This window comes from Castanea sativa, chromosome 12, assembly GCF_040712315.1.
Source record: "Castanea sativa cultivar Marrone di Chiusa Pesio chromosome 12, ASM4071231v1".
NCBI classification, from domain to species: domain Eukaryota; kingdom Viridiplantae; phylum Streptophyta; class Magnoliopsida; order Fagales; family Fagaceae; genus Castanea; species Castanea sativa.
The window spans coordinates 6,858,742-6,875,344 of NC_134024.1; the positions used below are offsets into that span (position 1 = coordinate 6,858,742).

The 16,603-nt window shown below is 33.3% G+C and overlaps 2 protein-coding genes across 2 annotated transcripts; one reads left to right on the forward strand and one right to left on the reverse strand.

Annotated features, from left to right (window-relative positions):
• Nucleotides 1–428: 428 nt before the first annotated feature.
• LOC142621199 (rhodanese-like domain-containing protein 14, chloroplastic) lies at nucleotides 429–3,462 on the reverse strand. The gene is made up of 6 exons (XM_075794519.1): nucleotides 3,068–3,462; nucleotides 2,871–2,917; nucleotides 2,140–2,232; nucleotides 1,577–1,715; nucleotides 1,371–1,473; nucleotides 429–732 (listed from the first exon to the last, which is right to left on the reverse strand). Exons 1-6 carry the CDS (start codon nucleotides 3,288–3,290, stop codon nucleotides 618–620), a joined length of 720 nt encoding a protein of 239 aa, XP_075650634.1. The 5' UTR covers nucleotides 3,291–3,462; the 3' UTR covers nucleotides 429–617.
• A 6,472-nt stretch (nucleotides 3,463–9,934) lies between these two features.
• Nucleotides 9,935–15,818, forward strand: LOC142619322 (uncharacterized). The gene is made up of 8 exons (XM_075792385.1): nucleotides 9,935–10,220; nucleotides 11,723–11,867; nucleotides 11,963–12,131; nucleotides 13,193–13,463; nucleotides 14,312–14,577; nucleotides 14,660–14,875; nucleotides 14,999–15,101; nucleotides 15,336–15,818. The coding sequence occupies exons 1-8, from the start codon at nucleotides 10,070–10,072 to the stop codon at nucleotides 15,395–15,397; spliced, it is 1,383 nt and encodes a 460-aa protein (XP_075648500.1). The 5' UTR covers nucleotides 9,935–10,069; the 3' UTR covers nucleotides 15,398–15,818.
• Nucleotides 15,819–16,603: the final 785 nt, after the last annotated feature.

Consider the following 16,603-nt stretch of genomic DNA (forward strand, 5'->3'; position numbering starts at 1 on the left):
ACTTGTCAAAACATCCTATTTTAAATTAATAGCTTCTTTTTGTTTCACAGAGCATTTGATGGCAAAAATTTATTTCCAAATTGGAGCCCTTATCGCAAATGACAAAAAGATATTTAAAGAGTACTTAAATCTGCAAATTTTATATTGAGATGAATTTTCATGTTCTCTTTTGCTGCTATAAAAGTGTTGATACTCATTTTAATTGTAATTTGCATGCCTCACAATAGACTTGAGCATCAATAGGGGTAAATGGAGGAAAAGCAAATACCACTAGAGGGGTTTTCTTATTCAATAAAGTTGATGATCACACTACTTGTGTCTAGTCGTTTGAGTTGAGGGTGTGTCCAAGTTCAACCTCCTAGTGAGAAATAAATGCTGCTTCCATGTTGACAATCAGTTTTATTATTATAATACATTTAGGTTCCAACTTCCAAGTAAAAATGGGTTTGATTAAAAGATTTCCTACAGATTTCAATAAAAGCATCCAGTATGAATACAACTTGATCTTCATACAAGAAGTTAATGTATGGACAAAAGTAGATCAATCATGATGGGAGCTCACTGACATTCTCATATGGGACAAAACTGGAGCAACTGTGGAAGCACCATCTATTTCTTCACTTTTCTGAAGTTATTGGCAATTCCTCTTTCGACCATGCGTATAGGCCCCCTTCTAAGTGGAAGACATTGGTATAACCATTGAGGACAAGCAAGTAGGCTGCTATAAGTGACCTGCATGGAGAAGCACAGGTAAATGTTAAGATCTCTCAGTTGAGCATTGAAGATGCAGAAGATAACCCATATAATTATAGTAATGCTGGGAAAGATGTATTACTAATTTACGTTTGCCACAAATATGTGAAGCAAAGGAATATGCAAGACTGGACAAGAGACTAGGCTGACTCCATGCTTAGCCCAGTAGATGAGCATCATGAATGTTCTTCCCGCTATATCTAGCTATACACTACAACTACAAGTTTCTCTACTCCTATAAATTTGTGTCTATCCACATCTGAATGCCAAAACTTGAATTGCTTCTTCATTAAGCAGAATGACTTTAACCAGATAACATATTATTAATATCTTTATTGACACCTCTCCAATTTGTGTGAAATACAAATTTTGCAAAAGAATGCCTCTAGAGGGAAATTTGAAAAGTAGCCCACTGTCTAGCTTTCTAAATGACCTACTTCACATTAATTTTATTATTGAATTATCCTCATCTTAATGTACTTTAAATTTTGAATTTTTTTTTTGAGAAGAAAATTTTTAATTTAGTATAATGCACATGTTGAAGTTGTCTATAGTCTATAGTGCATTGCAATGAAGTCTCAAAGGAGAAAAATACAGGAAGAATTGATAAAATTCACCTTGACTGTTGACCTTCTGGGAGATTTTGGGTTGGTTTCATTGTACCCCCAGCTGAGCAGGCTACTATTATCTTTGCATTTTTATCTATTTTTGATTCCACACCTGTTAGCATGTCAAACAGTCAGTTACTTCTAAAACTCTTACATAGTCTAAACTCTAAAGTCAATGCAAAGAAGGGAACCATGATTTGGCAACTATGTCATACTCTGTATGAACTCTGGATTTTCTTCTGTACCAGAGAAGATTCCAAAGAATGCAAATGCAGCACGTCTAGCAATGTCCCATGCTGTCCACTCCTTTATAAGCCTATATATTTGCACATTAATAGCTCCTGGTGGATGAGCCTACACCCAAAAGCTTTGTAGTTATAATTGAGCATAGAAAAAGAGTATTACTTTAGCATCATATTTATTGCTCCTGTCCATAAACGATCTACATTGATAGAACAAAAAGTGAAGAATGCTTTTTTTGTTAATATAACAGGCTCAGTTGGGGCAGTTATCAAGTCTTCTCTACCATTTTCTTAAATCCATCATTTTGGGTCCTTCTAAGGGTGACTTGGGCAACTTGATTAGTAGAAATCCATATTCATCAGTGTAATAAGTATTAATTATTGCCAAAGGGTGGGACTTGCAGTAGTTTTTCCATAATTTTCGGTAAGCATGCCTAATTATTACTCCAGGTCAAAACCCAGGTCACTATAGAATTTCTTCTATTATTTTGACTTCTCTTTAGCTAATTTAGTTTAAAATGTAATAAGCAGATTACCTCTTTGAATTCTGCTTCAGGCCGTACATCAAGGATCACAAAGTTGTTTTCTTTCTGGAGGCGCAGAGCCTCCTTTACATCCACACTCCTTACCTGCAAAAAGAAATATGTTATTGAGAATATCCATCTTATGTTCCAATAAGCATCACCATATTCCTTCTAGTTTTTGTCTACCTTGATACCTACATTTCATTCAACCAGAGTGATAAACTTGTGTTTCTAACCTTTTTCATGATGAAATACATGTTCTCTTTCCCTCATATAAACACAAGATACATGATCTCATTCTCATTCTTCATTTCATGATGAATTATCTCACTTTATCCATTATTTTCTTTTTTAGCTTTTATGCAGTTGAAGTAGCTGTAGTGGTTGTCGTTGCTCTGTTGATCTGTTTGTCCTCTAAAATCCTTTAGAGGTATGGATGCAACATTAAACTTTGATTGATCAGATCATGGAATGTGACAGTGTATCAACAATTCCACAAGAAATTAATTTTGTGATTACTGTTGCTAGTGGCAAAAATAATTCCCATCCACTTTGAATGGCTTTGTGTGCTTTAACCCCACACCACATGTATGTGAGAGTGCTGTTGCATAGACCTGTTACATAAGATACCCATTCTACTTTACACTTTAGAATTGTAGAATTAATATCTTCTTTTAGGTCTCTGTATGGCTGTGTGCTTAAGAGGGAGAGAGAGAGAGAGAGAGAGAGAGCTGAAGCTGCACCTTTTTCTGTAGCAGATATTCCCTCTTAATCTTCCAGTCTTCTTCAGCTAACCCCTCCAATGGAAGAGTAGAAAAAAAAAATTCAGTTTCAAACAAGGAGATAAGCATATCAAACAAACTTATAGCTATTTCAGTGATCATATTGTCTTTTGAATGTGGGGGTCTTATAAATTAAACATAGCCTAGAACAGGAGTACCTGGTGATTTTGCAGGTTTTGTGGCTGCACTTCGGATACTCAGGCCCCTTGGCACAGTATGTGACAACATTCTTTGCCTTGTGGAGCTGACTGATCTCACTGCGACCCAACAGGAACTATGATCATGAGTATGTTTTGGAGAAAATGTTAGCAGTGATGAATGGAAATTAGGATGTAAGGAGGATGTAGATGAGTGTAGGGTAATTGAAGTTATAGTAGCCATTCTTCAAAGCTTCAAACAGCAACGCAATTTTCAAATATTAACAAGTTGTTAATAGTTTGTAAGTGCTATAATTTGAACTGCTGCTGCTTATTTTGCTTCTGTTATGTTGATGGATTTTTGGATACTTGGGGAGGTGGCCAGGTCATTGGACATTTTGGATATTTAGTTCTGTGGGAATCTGAGTTTGTGGTGGATATATAGAAGGACCAGTTCCTATAGGATATCTTTCAACCCCATCACTTTGTCTTCTTTCGGGGCTTTAGTAGCACTCCATCCGACCTGGCTGCTGGCCTTTTAAGACTTTGTGTTCCCTCTACATTATGTAAGTGCAATTGGCATTGAGTCTCTATCAAAATTAAGTTATTGCATTGTATTATATTACAGACAACTATTTTCATACTTAATTGCGGTTGTGAGTGGTTGATATAATGTGGTAGGCCACACAAGATTATAGTAAATAGAAAAATGTCCTGACTACTCACAATCGCACAAATTAACAACTTGTGAATTTAGGTATGCGATCAAGTGTGCCTCTAAAATTTTTCTAAGCTAAATTTCACCTCCTACTTTAGGGAGTTTTTAATTTAATTTTTTAAATAAAAATTCTAGTCTTTAACTTCCATTTATTATTCATTGTAGTCCTTTTGTCCAAATCAATTCAATATGTACCATTAAGATCGCCAAAATGATGTCATTTTAGATAGCAAGTGTAAAATAGTAAAACTAATGGTGAAATTAATCACCCAAATGGTGTCATTTTAGATAGAAAGTGTAAAATACTAAAACTGATGTGGGACGAAAACGCTGACCGTTCCTGGACGGTCGTCACCTCGGCAGCCGTCCAGGAGTTATCCTCATAACGAGGGTAACGGGCAAGGCCGTCCTGAGGATGATGGCGAAACTCCATCCCTCGTCCATGGGATGCGCACGGTTTATCCCGAGAGGACTCGTCCACATAAAGATTGGTGGACGAGGATGCTATTGGAATTCAAGCACACTCGACGGAATTCCAGGACGAGGATATCATACTTAGGAAAATCTCCGAATATAATATGATAATCCCTTATTCTACGCATAACTGTCATATATCCGTTGTGAAATGGAAATGTAACTCCTAAACGGTTATGGCAGTTACATTTAATCATTTTGCCTCCTCGAATTCAGGGGAGGTTCTAGTATTCAATAACCGTCTATGGGAACGCTATATAAACACTGATTCTGACAAAGCAAATGTATGTGAATTTTTACTCCAAAAAAGTTGGAACTCCAAAAACATAGTGAGAAAAACTAACTTTACCATCGGTGGGTTTTTGGCCGGCAGCCCCGGTCGCCTTTGATTGGCTTCTCTTTTTTCTTCAGGCCGCAGAGAGAGCAAGTGGTCCTATCAAGTCCGAAGCATCCAGCCTACTGATCTTCTTAGCATCATCAAAAACTAATGGTACAATTAAACAAGTGAATTAAATTGAAATTAACCTATTTTCTAATTATTTGTAATCTAACTTATTTTTTATAAATCAATGATAAAGTTGTGATTTTGTAACTTTTTATTATTTGTTTGATCAAGATGGTGAAGGACTGTCTAAATCTGAAGAAAATTTTTTTTTCTTTGAGGTAAACGATAGAAAAAGAAGGAATTCTCAATTCACTAAGAAGAAAAACATTTGCCAAAATCTAAAAAAGACCCTTGTTTTGTGATGAGTAGTGGGTTGCCATAAAAGGTGGGAAAGATTGAATACTAATTTAAATTGGGGTCATGGAGTCATGTTGTGTTAGGAACATGTTGGCATCGTTAAATAAAGATACTCTTCTTTGTCAACATCAATCTTGCAATTATGCAAATACATGAGCCTCAACCTCACATGCCTCTTGATTTGTGTGCTTCGACTTAATAGGCATCAATCACTTTTGTGCTGGAAGTCGTATGATGTGATCTTAAGTGAGAATGAAAAAATGAATTCCTTTCAATTTCAGTCAAGAACGAGTTAAAAATTAGCTTAGCTTCCACCAAGGCTCAGTCAGTATTGGGTATTTGACTCACTAGTTCTTCACTTGTTAAAACCGCGACTCTAAAAATGAGTTAAAAAAGTGTGCATGCGTTTATCAATGGCTCAGTCAGTTTTGGAGTCCGTGTGCCATTGTAAGTTTGTGTGTTTTCCATCCAAAAAAAATCTAAAAAAGTCGACGAAAATATTATTTCTTAAACCAATACTTTTAAAGTATTCGCTAACATTTTCAATAATTTTAAGAAATTTGGTAATTGACTATTTTAGAAAAGTTTTGATACCACTCTTATGAGAAATATGAAAAGTAATTAAAAAAAAAAAGATTCAGATCCTCTAGATTTCTTAGGGTACTTTACCAATAGATTTCTTTAAATCCTAATCATTTTTTTATGATTTAAGAGTTTAAATTCTACCATGTCAACATTCTACTAACAATACTCTTAAGATAATATAATAATATTGCAAACAAAACAATTAAGATTATTGTTAGTGAAATGTTGATATGGCAAAATCTAGACCATTAAATCATTAAAGATTTAAGGAAATCTATTTGGAAAAGTACGAAATTTAGAAGATCTGAATCCTAAAAAAATGGTTACTTTTTTCTTTTCTCATAAAAAAAATTGATAAAAATATTTCATAAACTAATACCCTTAAGGCATCTGTTAACATTTTCCATAATAAAAATAATTGTAGCTTTTTTTTTTTGAAGAAAAATAGTGATAATTAGATGCAATGATATTGTTTTTATGCTTGTGAAAAATGTTGTATCATTATGAAAATATTCCAATTATAACATGCTATCTTTAATTATAAAAGAATTTTGTGATAATTTTGTTCGGGCAAAGATTTGATGCAAACTAAGTAGACTCCATCTAGTGAAAAATTCAATCTTAACACCGAAAGATATAAATCTAGACATGTATCTATCTTAGTTTGCAGCAAATCTTTTTTTTCTTTTTTCTTAGATTTTTTTAGTTGTTAACTTGTTATAGTCTACTAGAATAACATTATAGGGCATTGTCGACATTAATAAGATAGCTTTGCATGTACAGTTTAATATAATTATTCAACTAACAGTCTTGAGCACTAAGTCACTTTCTTAAACTATGGCTAATCTAATCTAAATCCACCAATCACGTCAACTTAGGGCTTACCCGATTTGTACATTGATTTGATCATATATTTTAGGGCATATGCACAAGATCCAACGGTTCCAAAAAAAAAAAAAAAGCTGACAAGTGGGTCCCACAATTTCCTCTGAAGTCGGTACAAGATCCAATGCGTACAATTTTTTTAGGGAAGTTTTGTACTGTGCTCTGCCTCGCTAACAGTACCACCGACAGCTGCTATCATGATTTCTATAAATTGGACATCCTAGATCTCGCCACGTGGCACACCATAGCAATTTGGAATACATTAAATGACAGTCAATCCTAAAACCGCGTCCTCTGCACGTATCCTCTGCATCTCATGGTTGTACTTTTTTTAACTTTAATTAATTCAATTATTGTATATGCAATTTTATTAAAATTAATAATCATAATAAAAATTCTACCTCCCTTACCAAATTGGCAAAATTGTCAAGGGTGTTTTGAATAGCAGTTTAAATTATGTTGTTTGAGTGATTTTGATATACGTAGGAGTAAAAAAGTGTATGAAAATATGTATAATGTTGTTTAAAATGTGAAAAAACTATTGTGCCAAACACCTTCTAAGAATTTTCCAACCAAAACATGGATATGTATTCCGTACCCATTTCTTAGCAACATGCATTTATTTTCACATGGCTTGAGAGTTTTTTTTCTTTCTAAATGAAAAAAGAAAATAAATGAATGAGTATATTGAATTGGAAAAAAGTTTAGAATCACATAATTTTTCACGATTTTTTGCCACAACTATAACATGGCAGAGTATGATTGGTAAAGAAAAAATGGTGGGTCCATGTGTAAGTGATAATTAACCACTCACAATCTGCCACACTAGAGTTGTGGTAAAAAAATTGTGGAATAATTTATAGTCCTAGAACTACTCTATTAAATTTTATTTAAAACTAATTTAGAATTAAATGATGAAACCTTTAAGGGTCATAACTCCATTAATTAATTTGTAGCTTTTATTTACATTTCACGAGTAATACTTAGCTATTTGCGAAGCATGAAGAATGGTGCTCTCCTTTCACATTTATAGTAGAGTTCACTCATTAAATTCATTATATGGTCCATTATGAATGTGTGAGAAAGGAGCACTACCTATCCATGCTCCGGGAGTATTTAAGAATTTTCCATATTTCACTAGCTGACTTCCATGTGCAGTGCAATTTATTATTAGTTTTTTTCCCCAATATTTCAATATTGTAGCTTGAGTGATTGACATCTTATATTGTTTCTAACATAAACATGATTATAAAAAAAAAAAAAACATAAAAATGTTCAAATCCCCACCCCAACTATCAATGTATACAAAAATATATTTAATAATTTGATCATACTATACATATATATAGTATGATTTGATCATACTATATATACATACATGTATGTATGTATTTACAAATTGAAAAATTGTATGATATAGTGGCTAATATAATAGGCATGTTTCATGCCTACTAAACAAACACAAATATCCTTCAATTAATTTTTTTACATTCTTGATTGTGTTACTATTTTTTTTTTTTTTGGACATTATTTCAATTGTTGCAAAAACAACTTAATTTGAGCAAAAATACCATATTTCATATCAATTGTTTCTCACATAAAAAAAATATCAATTGCTTCTCATATAAATCTAAGAAAAATGATATTAAAATATTATTACGCTTAAAAGAATTAATATAACAAATAAACATATCTATTCTATTAGTAATCTTTCTAATTGCATAAAAAGTTAGGAAATATAAATGTTTAAGATTGATTTTATGAATTCACAAATATATATATATATTTTTTATGGTCTTTGTGTCAATTATTGTCAAAACAACTAAACATGAAGAAGAATGTCATATTCTAAATTTATTATTATAGAATGTCATATTCTAAATTTGTTATTATTATTCCAACATAAAAAGTACTATTTCTAATATAGATTTTATAAAAATCATATAAACTTATTTAATATAAAATAATTAACGCACAACTATAGATGCATTTATTCTATTGGCTAATTCAAAGAATTAATATTTTGATATAAATGCAAACTTTGTTAAAGTAAAAGTATATATAAAGAGAAATCTCAAAGAATGTGCTACGTGGCACAACCCATACTCTCCAACATGAGTTTTATAGTTATATATATATTGACTAATTGATTTCTAATTGCAAACATTGTATTCAACTATTCATTAAATATCCCCTAAAAAAAAAACTATTCATTAAATATATTTGAGAAAAAATCATATTATAAATTGGCTCACTTTAATGGGCTTGTAGCTTGATTGGCTCCACTCATCCTTAGTTCATGCCTCCCTCTTCTCCTTAAAGAAGAAAAAAAACTTAGTTTAAATCTTGATGCAAATTAATTTCATTCTTTATTTAACCCCACCTACATAGAATAATATTCTCAGATTTATATAATTGGCAAAATATACAATTTAATACTTATAAAAAAAGATTTAAAACTATGATTATTTCATGATTATTATTCTTACCATGAGCTCAAGACATCAATTAATTTTTAGTGCATATAAGATTCTAATCTAAATCTTTTAGTTATAGACAATTTTTGTTACCAAATTAACTTATTGAAATTTACCTATTAAATAGTGATGTGGCGATATGAAGCTCGATTGCCAAAAGATCAAAACATATAGAGGAAAAGTTAACGGGTGTCTAAAGACATTGATTTAGGAATTATTTATAGAAACTTTTTATAGGAAACTAATTTTTTGACCATTTTTTATATTTCTCACATGACATCAATTAATTTTTAATATAAATGAGATTCAAATCTCAATATTTTAGTTATAGTCAATTTTTTATTTATTTATCAATTTAACTAATTGAAATTTACCTTTTCAATTAAGAGTAATGTTACATACACAAACTATTTTACAACATTTTTACAAAATATTGATGTGACTAACCTCTTATTGGTTTTCATCTAGGCCCACTATTAATATCATTTTTTCATTTACCGATAATCACTTACCACATTAGCAGTTTGTAAATTTTTTTTATAAAATAGTTTGTGTCTCTCGTATTATTCAAGCTCAAAAAATATAAGGAAAAAAAAGTTAATGGATGCCGTAAGAGCATCGATTTAGAAACTAATTATAGAAGTTTTTTATAAAAAAAGAAAAAACCAACTTTTTTGACAACTTTCTATATTTTGAATGACAACCGTAGTAAAACTTTCCTAAAATAAGTAGTAACAAATGTTAACCGACCAGAGGAGAGACATGAGCACACAGCATAACTTTTTTTTTATACCAATAGAACAAAGTCATTACACAAGTTCTGGAGTAACACAGCTATGATTTTCTGGGATGGTAGCTGCTAGATCAGCTGAGCACACAGCATAACTTGAACATTCTTTAATAAACTAAAAAAAACCAAAAGTCAAAAGTACAACAACAAAAACATTGTACAACTACGAAGGAAAGCAGAGGATAAAAACCCCAATCTTCTTCCACCTATATATACACACCATACAAATCTCTCTTCATACGTATCTCACAGTGTATCTCACTCTGCAGAGAACACACATAACATTTTGCTCTGCCGTTTCCATTCTTTCTCTCTAGTAACTGACTGTGAAAACCCAAAAAGCAAATCAAAAATGGAAATTTTCTACTATTTGGTGTTTGGTGGATTGGGAGCAGTGGTGGCAGCAGTGGAGCTGAGCAAAAATAACAAAGATCGAATCACCACCACACCTGCTTTCAATTCCTTCAAGAACAATTACCTTCTTGTTTATTCTCTCATGATGGGTGAGTCACAGGTCCAAAAACCTGAGCTTTACATGTATAATTCATTTATATATCGTCTGGATCTTATTTAGTATACCTCTCTTCAGATCTCACTGTAACTTTTTTGGGTACTTTGAGATCTCAATGTGTGTGCTTTTTTCTATGCGTATGAGTAATTATATGTCTGTATGTATGTGGGTTTGGTGAATTTAGATCTGATCTGGTGTCTGTGAATTACAAAGTCCCTTTAGAAGAAGAAAATAAATTCTGGGTCTTTTTTTGTTTTTTAGATTTGGGATATGGTGGCATTGTGTTTTGGTGATCTGGGTTTTGTTGATTGAACATTTTGGGAGTGCTTTTGTTGCTTTTGAAATGTGGGCAAAAGTGTTATTGAAAGTGTGTTGCTTTGATTTTGAAGTGGTTGAGATAGTGGATCTGGATTGCATTGCTGAAGTTGATGGTATCTGGTGTAGATTAGGAATTGAGAGAACAGAAGGTTTTGCTCAAACTGAGCTTTGTACTATTACTTGGCTTAGTTTGAAAGCTTTTACTTTTTGAGGATCCATAGCCGACCCAAAAAATTTGGGATATGCACCAATGGGTTTTGAACCCACAACTTTGCCCTCCTCCCAATTTGAGCTACGGCTCCCTTTCATTGTTTTCTTGGGAACCAAGAGGAGCGTTGATGTTTTTGGACATCCTCTGTTCCTGTTGTTCCCTATGGTCATTGGCGTGGTATTATTATGTTCTGGTCTGTGACTGATTGAGTTGGTTGGATCTAGTTGGTTTCTAAACCATAATGCTTGCTCCTCAGTGGATATATTCTTATTCTCCTCATCAATATGTACTTTTTTGGTTTATGTTAAGCACTCTTATATATCGTCATTATTTTGGCTTATATTGAGTCACAGGGATTCATTAGGAAGAAATATAAAGTGGAAATAAATAAAAATTTGAAGATCTAATACTAGATACTCTAGACAAAAATAAGTATTCAATATTGGACATTTTACTTTCTAGTTATGTAGTCACATGAACCCATTTAAATTTTGATAACAATTTTTTTTGTTTAATCAATATTGATGAATGAAAAACTTTCTTAAAAGCAAATCAAAGTACATGGCTGAACTAGCCAAACTCAGGCTCAGGGTTTTACAGCCTACCAATTAGACTTAGCCCAAAAATAGATAATTGAATAAAAAGCTTAATGAATAGACAGGTAACAATTATTACAGAGAAAGCAACCTAAGGGGAATCCCCTAATTCATACAAGGAGTCATATTTTTTGTTGGAATCTTTTGTTCTCCCAAAACTGGTAAGCCTGAATCTTATATCTGCAATAGTAGACTTCATGACTGCATCTTCATCATTATGGTAATCAAGGTGAATAATAAATTGATCTTGCATGTAATTATAAATATCAATTCTGGTTTTAGTTGAAAAGGAAAAGTGTTGTTTATGTTGAAGTTTCTGGTGATAGTTGTAATTCTTTACCTAATGGATTACTGTTTATGTGGCAATAGCCGGGGATTGGCTGCAGGGTCCTTATGTCTACTATCTTTATAGTCAGTATGGTTTTGGAAAAGGGGAGATCGGACAGCTGTTTATTGCTGGGTTTGGTTCATCCATGTTATTTGGGACAATTGTTGGATCTCTGGCTGACAAACAGTGAGATTTTCCTAGAACTTTGTGTTGTATTTTGTCTTGTGTTATTGATTGAATTCATTTTCTCATGATATTTTGACTTCATGCACTTAATGCAGGGGTCGAAAGAGGGCATGTGTGACGTACTGCATAGCATACATACTGAGCTGCATCACCAAGCATTCTCCTCAATACAAGGTTTTGATGTTGGGCCGTATTTTGGGAGGTATCGCCACTTCTCTCCTATTCTCAGCTTTTGAGTCATGGCTTGTAGCGGAGCACAACAAGGTGAGGGGTTGTTGCTTTACCCTTTCATGGTGATTGTTAAATTGCAAATTCACATTCAGTTGTATGGTTTATATAAATGTTCTACTGGGTAGTCAATGGGAACTGCTTATCACTTTCAGCTGATACTGTGGAGCCATTATGCTCTCTTTGTGTTTGAAGGTAGGTGAGTAGTAACGTAAATGGTAACTTGTATGGTTGAACCCTCCAGGTCTTTTGACTGACCAAGCACAGTATACAGATTTTTAATTTTCCAAAATCTACATAGTCCCCCCCCCCCCCCCCACCCTTCCCCCAACAGGGAACTGGCAGGGCAGTCACAGTGAAAAATTAATTTTGTATCTTTTCAATTCCATATTGACATAAAATTCTTTATATAATACCTATAAAAGAAAAATCTTTATATAAGCAGATTTTCCATCTCTATAGTTAATCCAAGCGTCTGGTCTGATGCAGTCCTTGGAAGTAAGATACCCAAAAGAGACCGTAAACATATAATTAATGAGAGTTCTCAATAAATTCAATGTAATTAGCAGAAATAGATATTTATGCTACTTGTCAAAAAAGAAAATATATTTATGCTGCTTATAATTTTTCCAAACAATTATTTTAGCATTCCATTTGCCCACAAGTTGTTTTAAATTCTAGAATATTGTGATTAGAAGGAAAAATAGTACTAGTACTGCAAGGAGGAAAACAAAAAAGAGGAAGAAAGAAAGGTTGCTCCCTTTCATGGGTGTCTGAAAGACTGAAACCTGGAAACTGGACTGTTTGAAATTTCTTCAATTTAACTGCCTCGTTCTGTCCTAATTTAATTATTTGGAAACTCTTTCAGAATACGATATTATCAGTGTAAGTGTCCTGCTACTGCTTCTACTTCCACTTCCTGAATTCATTATTTGGTGTCTGAAGGATATAGTTTGGAAATTATCACATTTTCAGCTTTTTTTTTTTGGTTAAAACCAACTTCCAGTATAATTAACAACCGATATTTGATATCTTCTATGAATGTTATCTTCTCATATTAATAAATATTAATTGTGTTTTCCCCTTAATCTGTGCAGAGGGGCTTTGAACAACAATGGTTGTCAATCACATTCTCAAAGGCAATATTTTTTGGCAATGGTCTTGTTGCCATTATTTCTGGGTTGTTTGGTAATTTACTAGTTGATACATTTGCTCTTGGCCCTGTGGCACCCTTCGATGCTGCTTCCTGCTTTCTTGCTATTGGTATGGCCATCATTTTATCATCATGGACAGAGAACTATGGAGATCCTTCTGAGAGCAAGGACTTGCTAACCCAATTCAGGGGTGCTGCTGTGGCAATTGCTTCTGGTAAAGTTCCATTTTTTTAATTATACATCTGTTTTATTCTTTTTAAATACAATCATAGCATGTGGATACTGAAAATAGATCTTCAAGAGTACATATCTTTAGAGAGTGTTCGAGCCTGCATCAAGGACATATCTTCTGATTATTCCACCCAGCAATCAATTATGCCATTCAATTCTTGTTCAAACAATTGTTATGCTTCTGATCTTTAACATGTCTTAAGATGGTCCTGTTTACTGTGGCAAGCTGTTGGGCCTTATTAGCTATTAGCTTGCCATTTTTTCTTATGGTTTTGTTCAGCCTGTGTATGCTTTTTATAAATACTTTCACGACATCATCACCTCCTCTTGGATCCAAGATATTGTGAATTAAGAAGTCGATTTTGATTAAAATAAAAGATCATATAGCAGGCTAATTTTGGTTTCTTTGCCTTGCTTGTTCTTCTGTCTTCCTTATTGTGTATTTATTTGTTTCCTTGAAGTTCATTTTCTTTATTTGCTTCATTATGTTTGTCCCTCCTTTAGTATTACCTTTTGTGGTTTAGATGAGAATATTGTGTTGCTCAGTGCAATACAGCTTGCCATTTTTTCTTATGGTTTTGTTCAGCCTGTGAATGCATTTTATAATTTCTTTCACAAAATCGTCACCTTCTCTTGGATCCAGGATATTGTGAATTAATAAGTTGATTTTGAGTAAAATAAAAAATTATTTATCAGGCTGATTTTGGTTTCTTTGGCTTGCTTATTCTTCTTTTGTTCTCATTGTGTATTTTTATGTTTCCATGAAGTTCATTTTCTTTATTTTGCTTCATTATGTTTGTCCCTCATTCAGTGTTACCTTTCGTGGTTTAGATGAGAAAATTGCATTGCTTGGTGCAATACAGTCACTGTTTGAAGGTTCAATGTACACCTTTGTGTTTCTCTGGACTCCTGCTTTGAGCCCAAATGACGAGGACATCCCTCATGGTTTCATCTTTGCGACATTTATGTTGGCTTCAATGATGGGAAGCTCCCTTGCATCTCGGTTGATGGCCCGCTCATCACCCAGAGTAGAGAGCTACATGCAGATTGTTTTTGCAGTCTCTTCTGTCTCTCTCCTGCTTCCCATTGTGACCAGTGTAAGTCATGTTATTATAGCACTTTGATATTGATGTAGTCTTATACTCTTCTGGTGTCTTCTAACTTCAGTAATTCAAACAGGTCATGGTGGCACCTTCCAAGGTGAAAGGTGGAAGCATCTCATTTGCAGGCTGTATTCAAGTTGTTGGCTTCTGTGCTTTTGAGGCTTGTGTGGGAATATTCTGGCCGTCCATTATGAAAATGAGGTCCCAGTACATTCCGGAGGAGGCCAGGAGCACCATCATGAACTTCTTCCGCATTCCTCTCAATATTTTTGTGTGCATTGTGCTGTACAATGTATGTTTGCATTCCTCTAAATACTTAAATATGTTACTTGATTTGAGACTTTATTGGCTAGGGCATGTGTAGATAGCCTCCCACTGTTTGTCACTGACTAGTTCTTTTGGTTTGTCTTTAAAGGTTAATGCGTTCCCCATCACGGTCATGTTTGGCATGTGCTCAATTTTCCTCTTTGTAGCATGTTTGTTGCAGAGGCGGCTCATGGTGATAGCAGAAAAGCCAAGTATAATTCCTTAACTATCTAATGTTGCTACTTTTATTCAGATTTAGAATTGGATTGTATCATACTTCATTCAGGCTTGTGTTGTGTTGTAATTGTCCAAAATTAAGTCCATGAATTACAATATAACCTGAATTCTAATCCAAACTCTAAATGTATATTCCTGGATCATCTGATACCCGTTACTTATCATGGTATTTTGGTGCTTATAGTTGACTGTGTTTGTATTTGTTACAGAGACACAAGACTGGACATCATTGAAGGAAAAAGATACGGAGGCAGACCCATTAAACATCTAATTGATTTTGAGCAACAGAACTAGGAGTTTTCGAGAGGTTGGAAGCGGCTGATTGAGGGTGTATTCATTTTATAGTGATGGCTACGTTATGTAAAGATAGTGCTCCACCCAGCAAAGGAAGGGAGAAGGGGTAGTCACTCTTTCTGTAATTGTTTTCTGGCTGTCACTAAATCAACATGGCCGTGGATTAGTTATCTCTTCAACCATTCTTCAGGGAAGAAAAGATTTGCTTTTCTAATGTTGATACTATTCTTTTCTAATAGAGATCTATAATTCTATATAGTCTGTACTGATGGAGAGCAATATTTGTTTACATTTTTGTCCATTAGTATGTTGATTGAAAGTGCAATCATGAATTAATGCTCTCAATATTTTTCCTTGAATAATGAGTAAATGTATCTTATCTTAGGTGTTCAATTCAATGTTGCTGTCATTAGTTTTTATGTACAAAAATTTTATTATAAGTGGAAGGGAGATCACAATTCTTCCTTGGAGTATGCCTTATCAAACATTTATAAGTTTCATATAGCCAATCATAAATCATATATAATTATAAATCGCTCAATCAAGAGCACTTTGATTTTGTGCCATCTATCCTTCGAATGCCCTATTATTTGGAGCAAAGTGTGTTTAGATTTTAAAAGCACCCAAATTTTCTACCTAGTGTCCTAATTATACTCTAATTGTTTGTTTATTGTATTTACATGCAAATTCAAGTTTCTTAATGTAGAAAATATAAAAAGACTCGATTCGAATATATTATGCTTCTATGAAACACCATGAATGTGTATAGTTTATTGTTTATTTGGTAGAGACATTATGTGTGTGTGTGTGTGTGTGTGTATGTATATATGTATATGTATGTATGTATTTCACCCTTGCATATATAGGGATTATAAGCTTGTCTTATACTCTTATATTATATATGAGGGCAACATTGTGAGTGGTCTGAGGGGACAAATTCTGAATAATTTCACTATTATTAAATTAATTATAATATTCTTACAAATTCTGAATAATTTTACTATTATTAAATCAATTATAATATTCTCTTAAGTTTATGTGTAACTTTAAATCCACACCAAATATAATAATTCATCTCTTTAGAAATTTATGTGAACTCACCTTAGATCTTCGCCCACTTTGAATACAACCACTTCCTATGGTTGTAACACCCAAAAACATCTCTCAAGAGAAAAAACCCCTC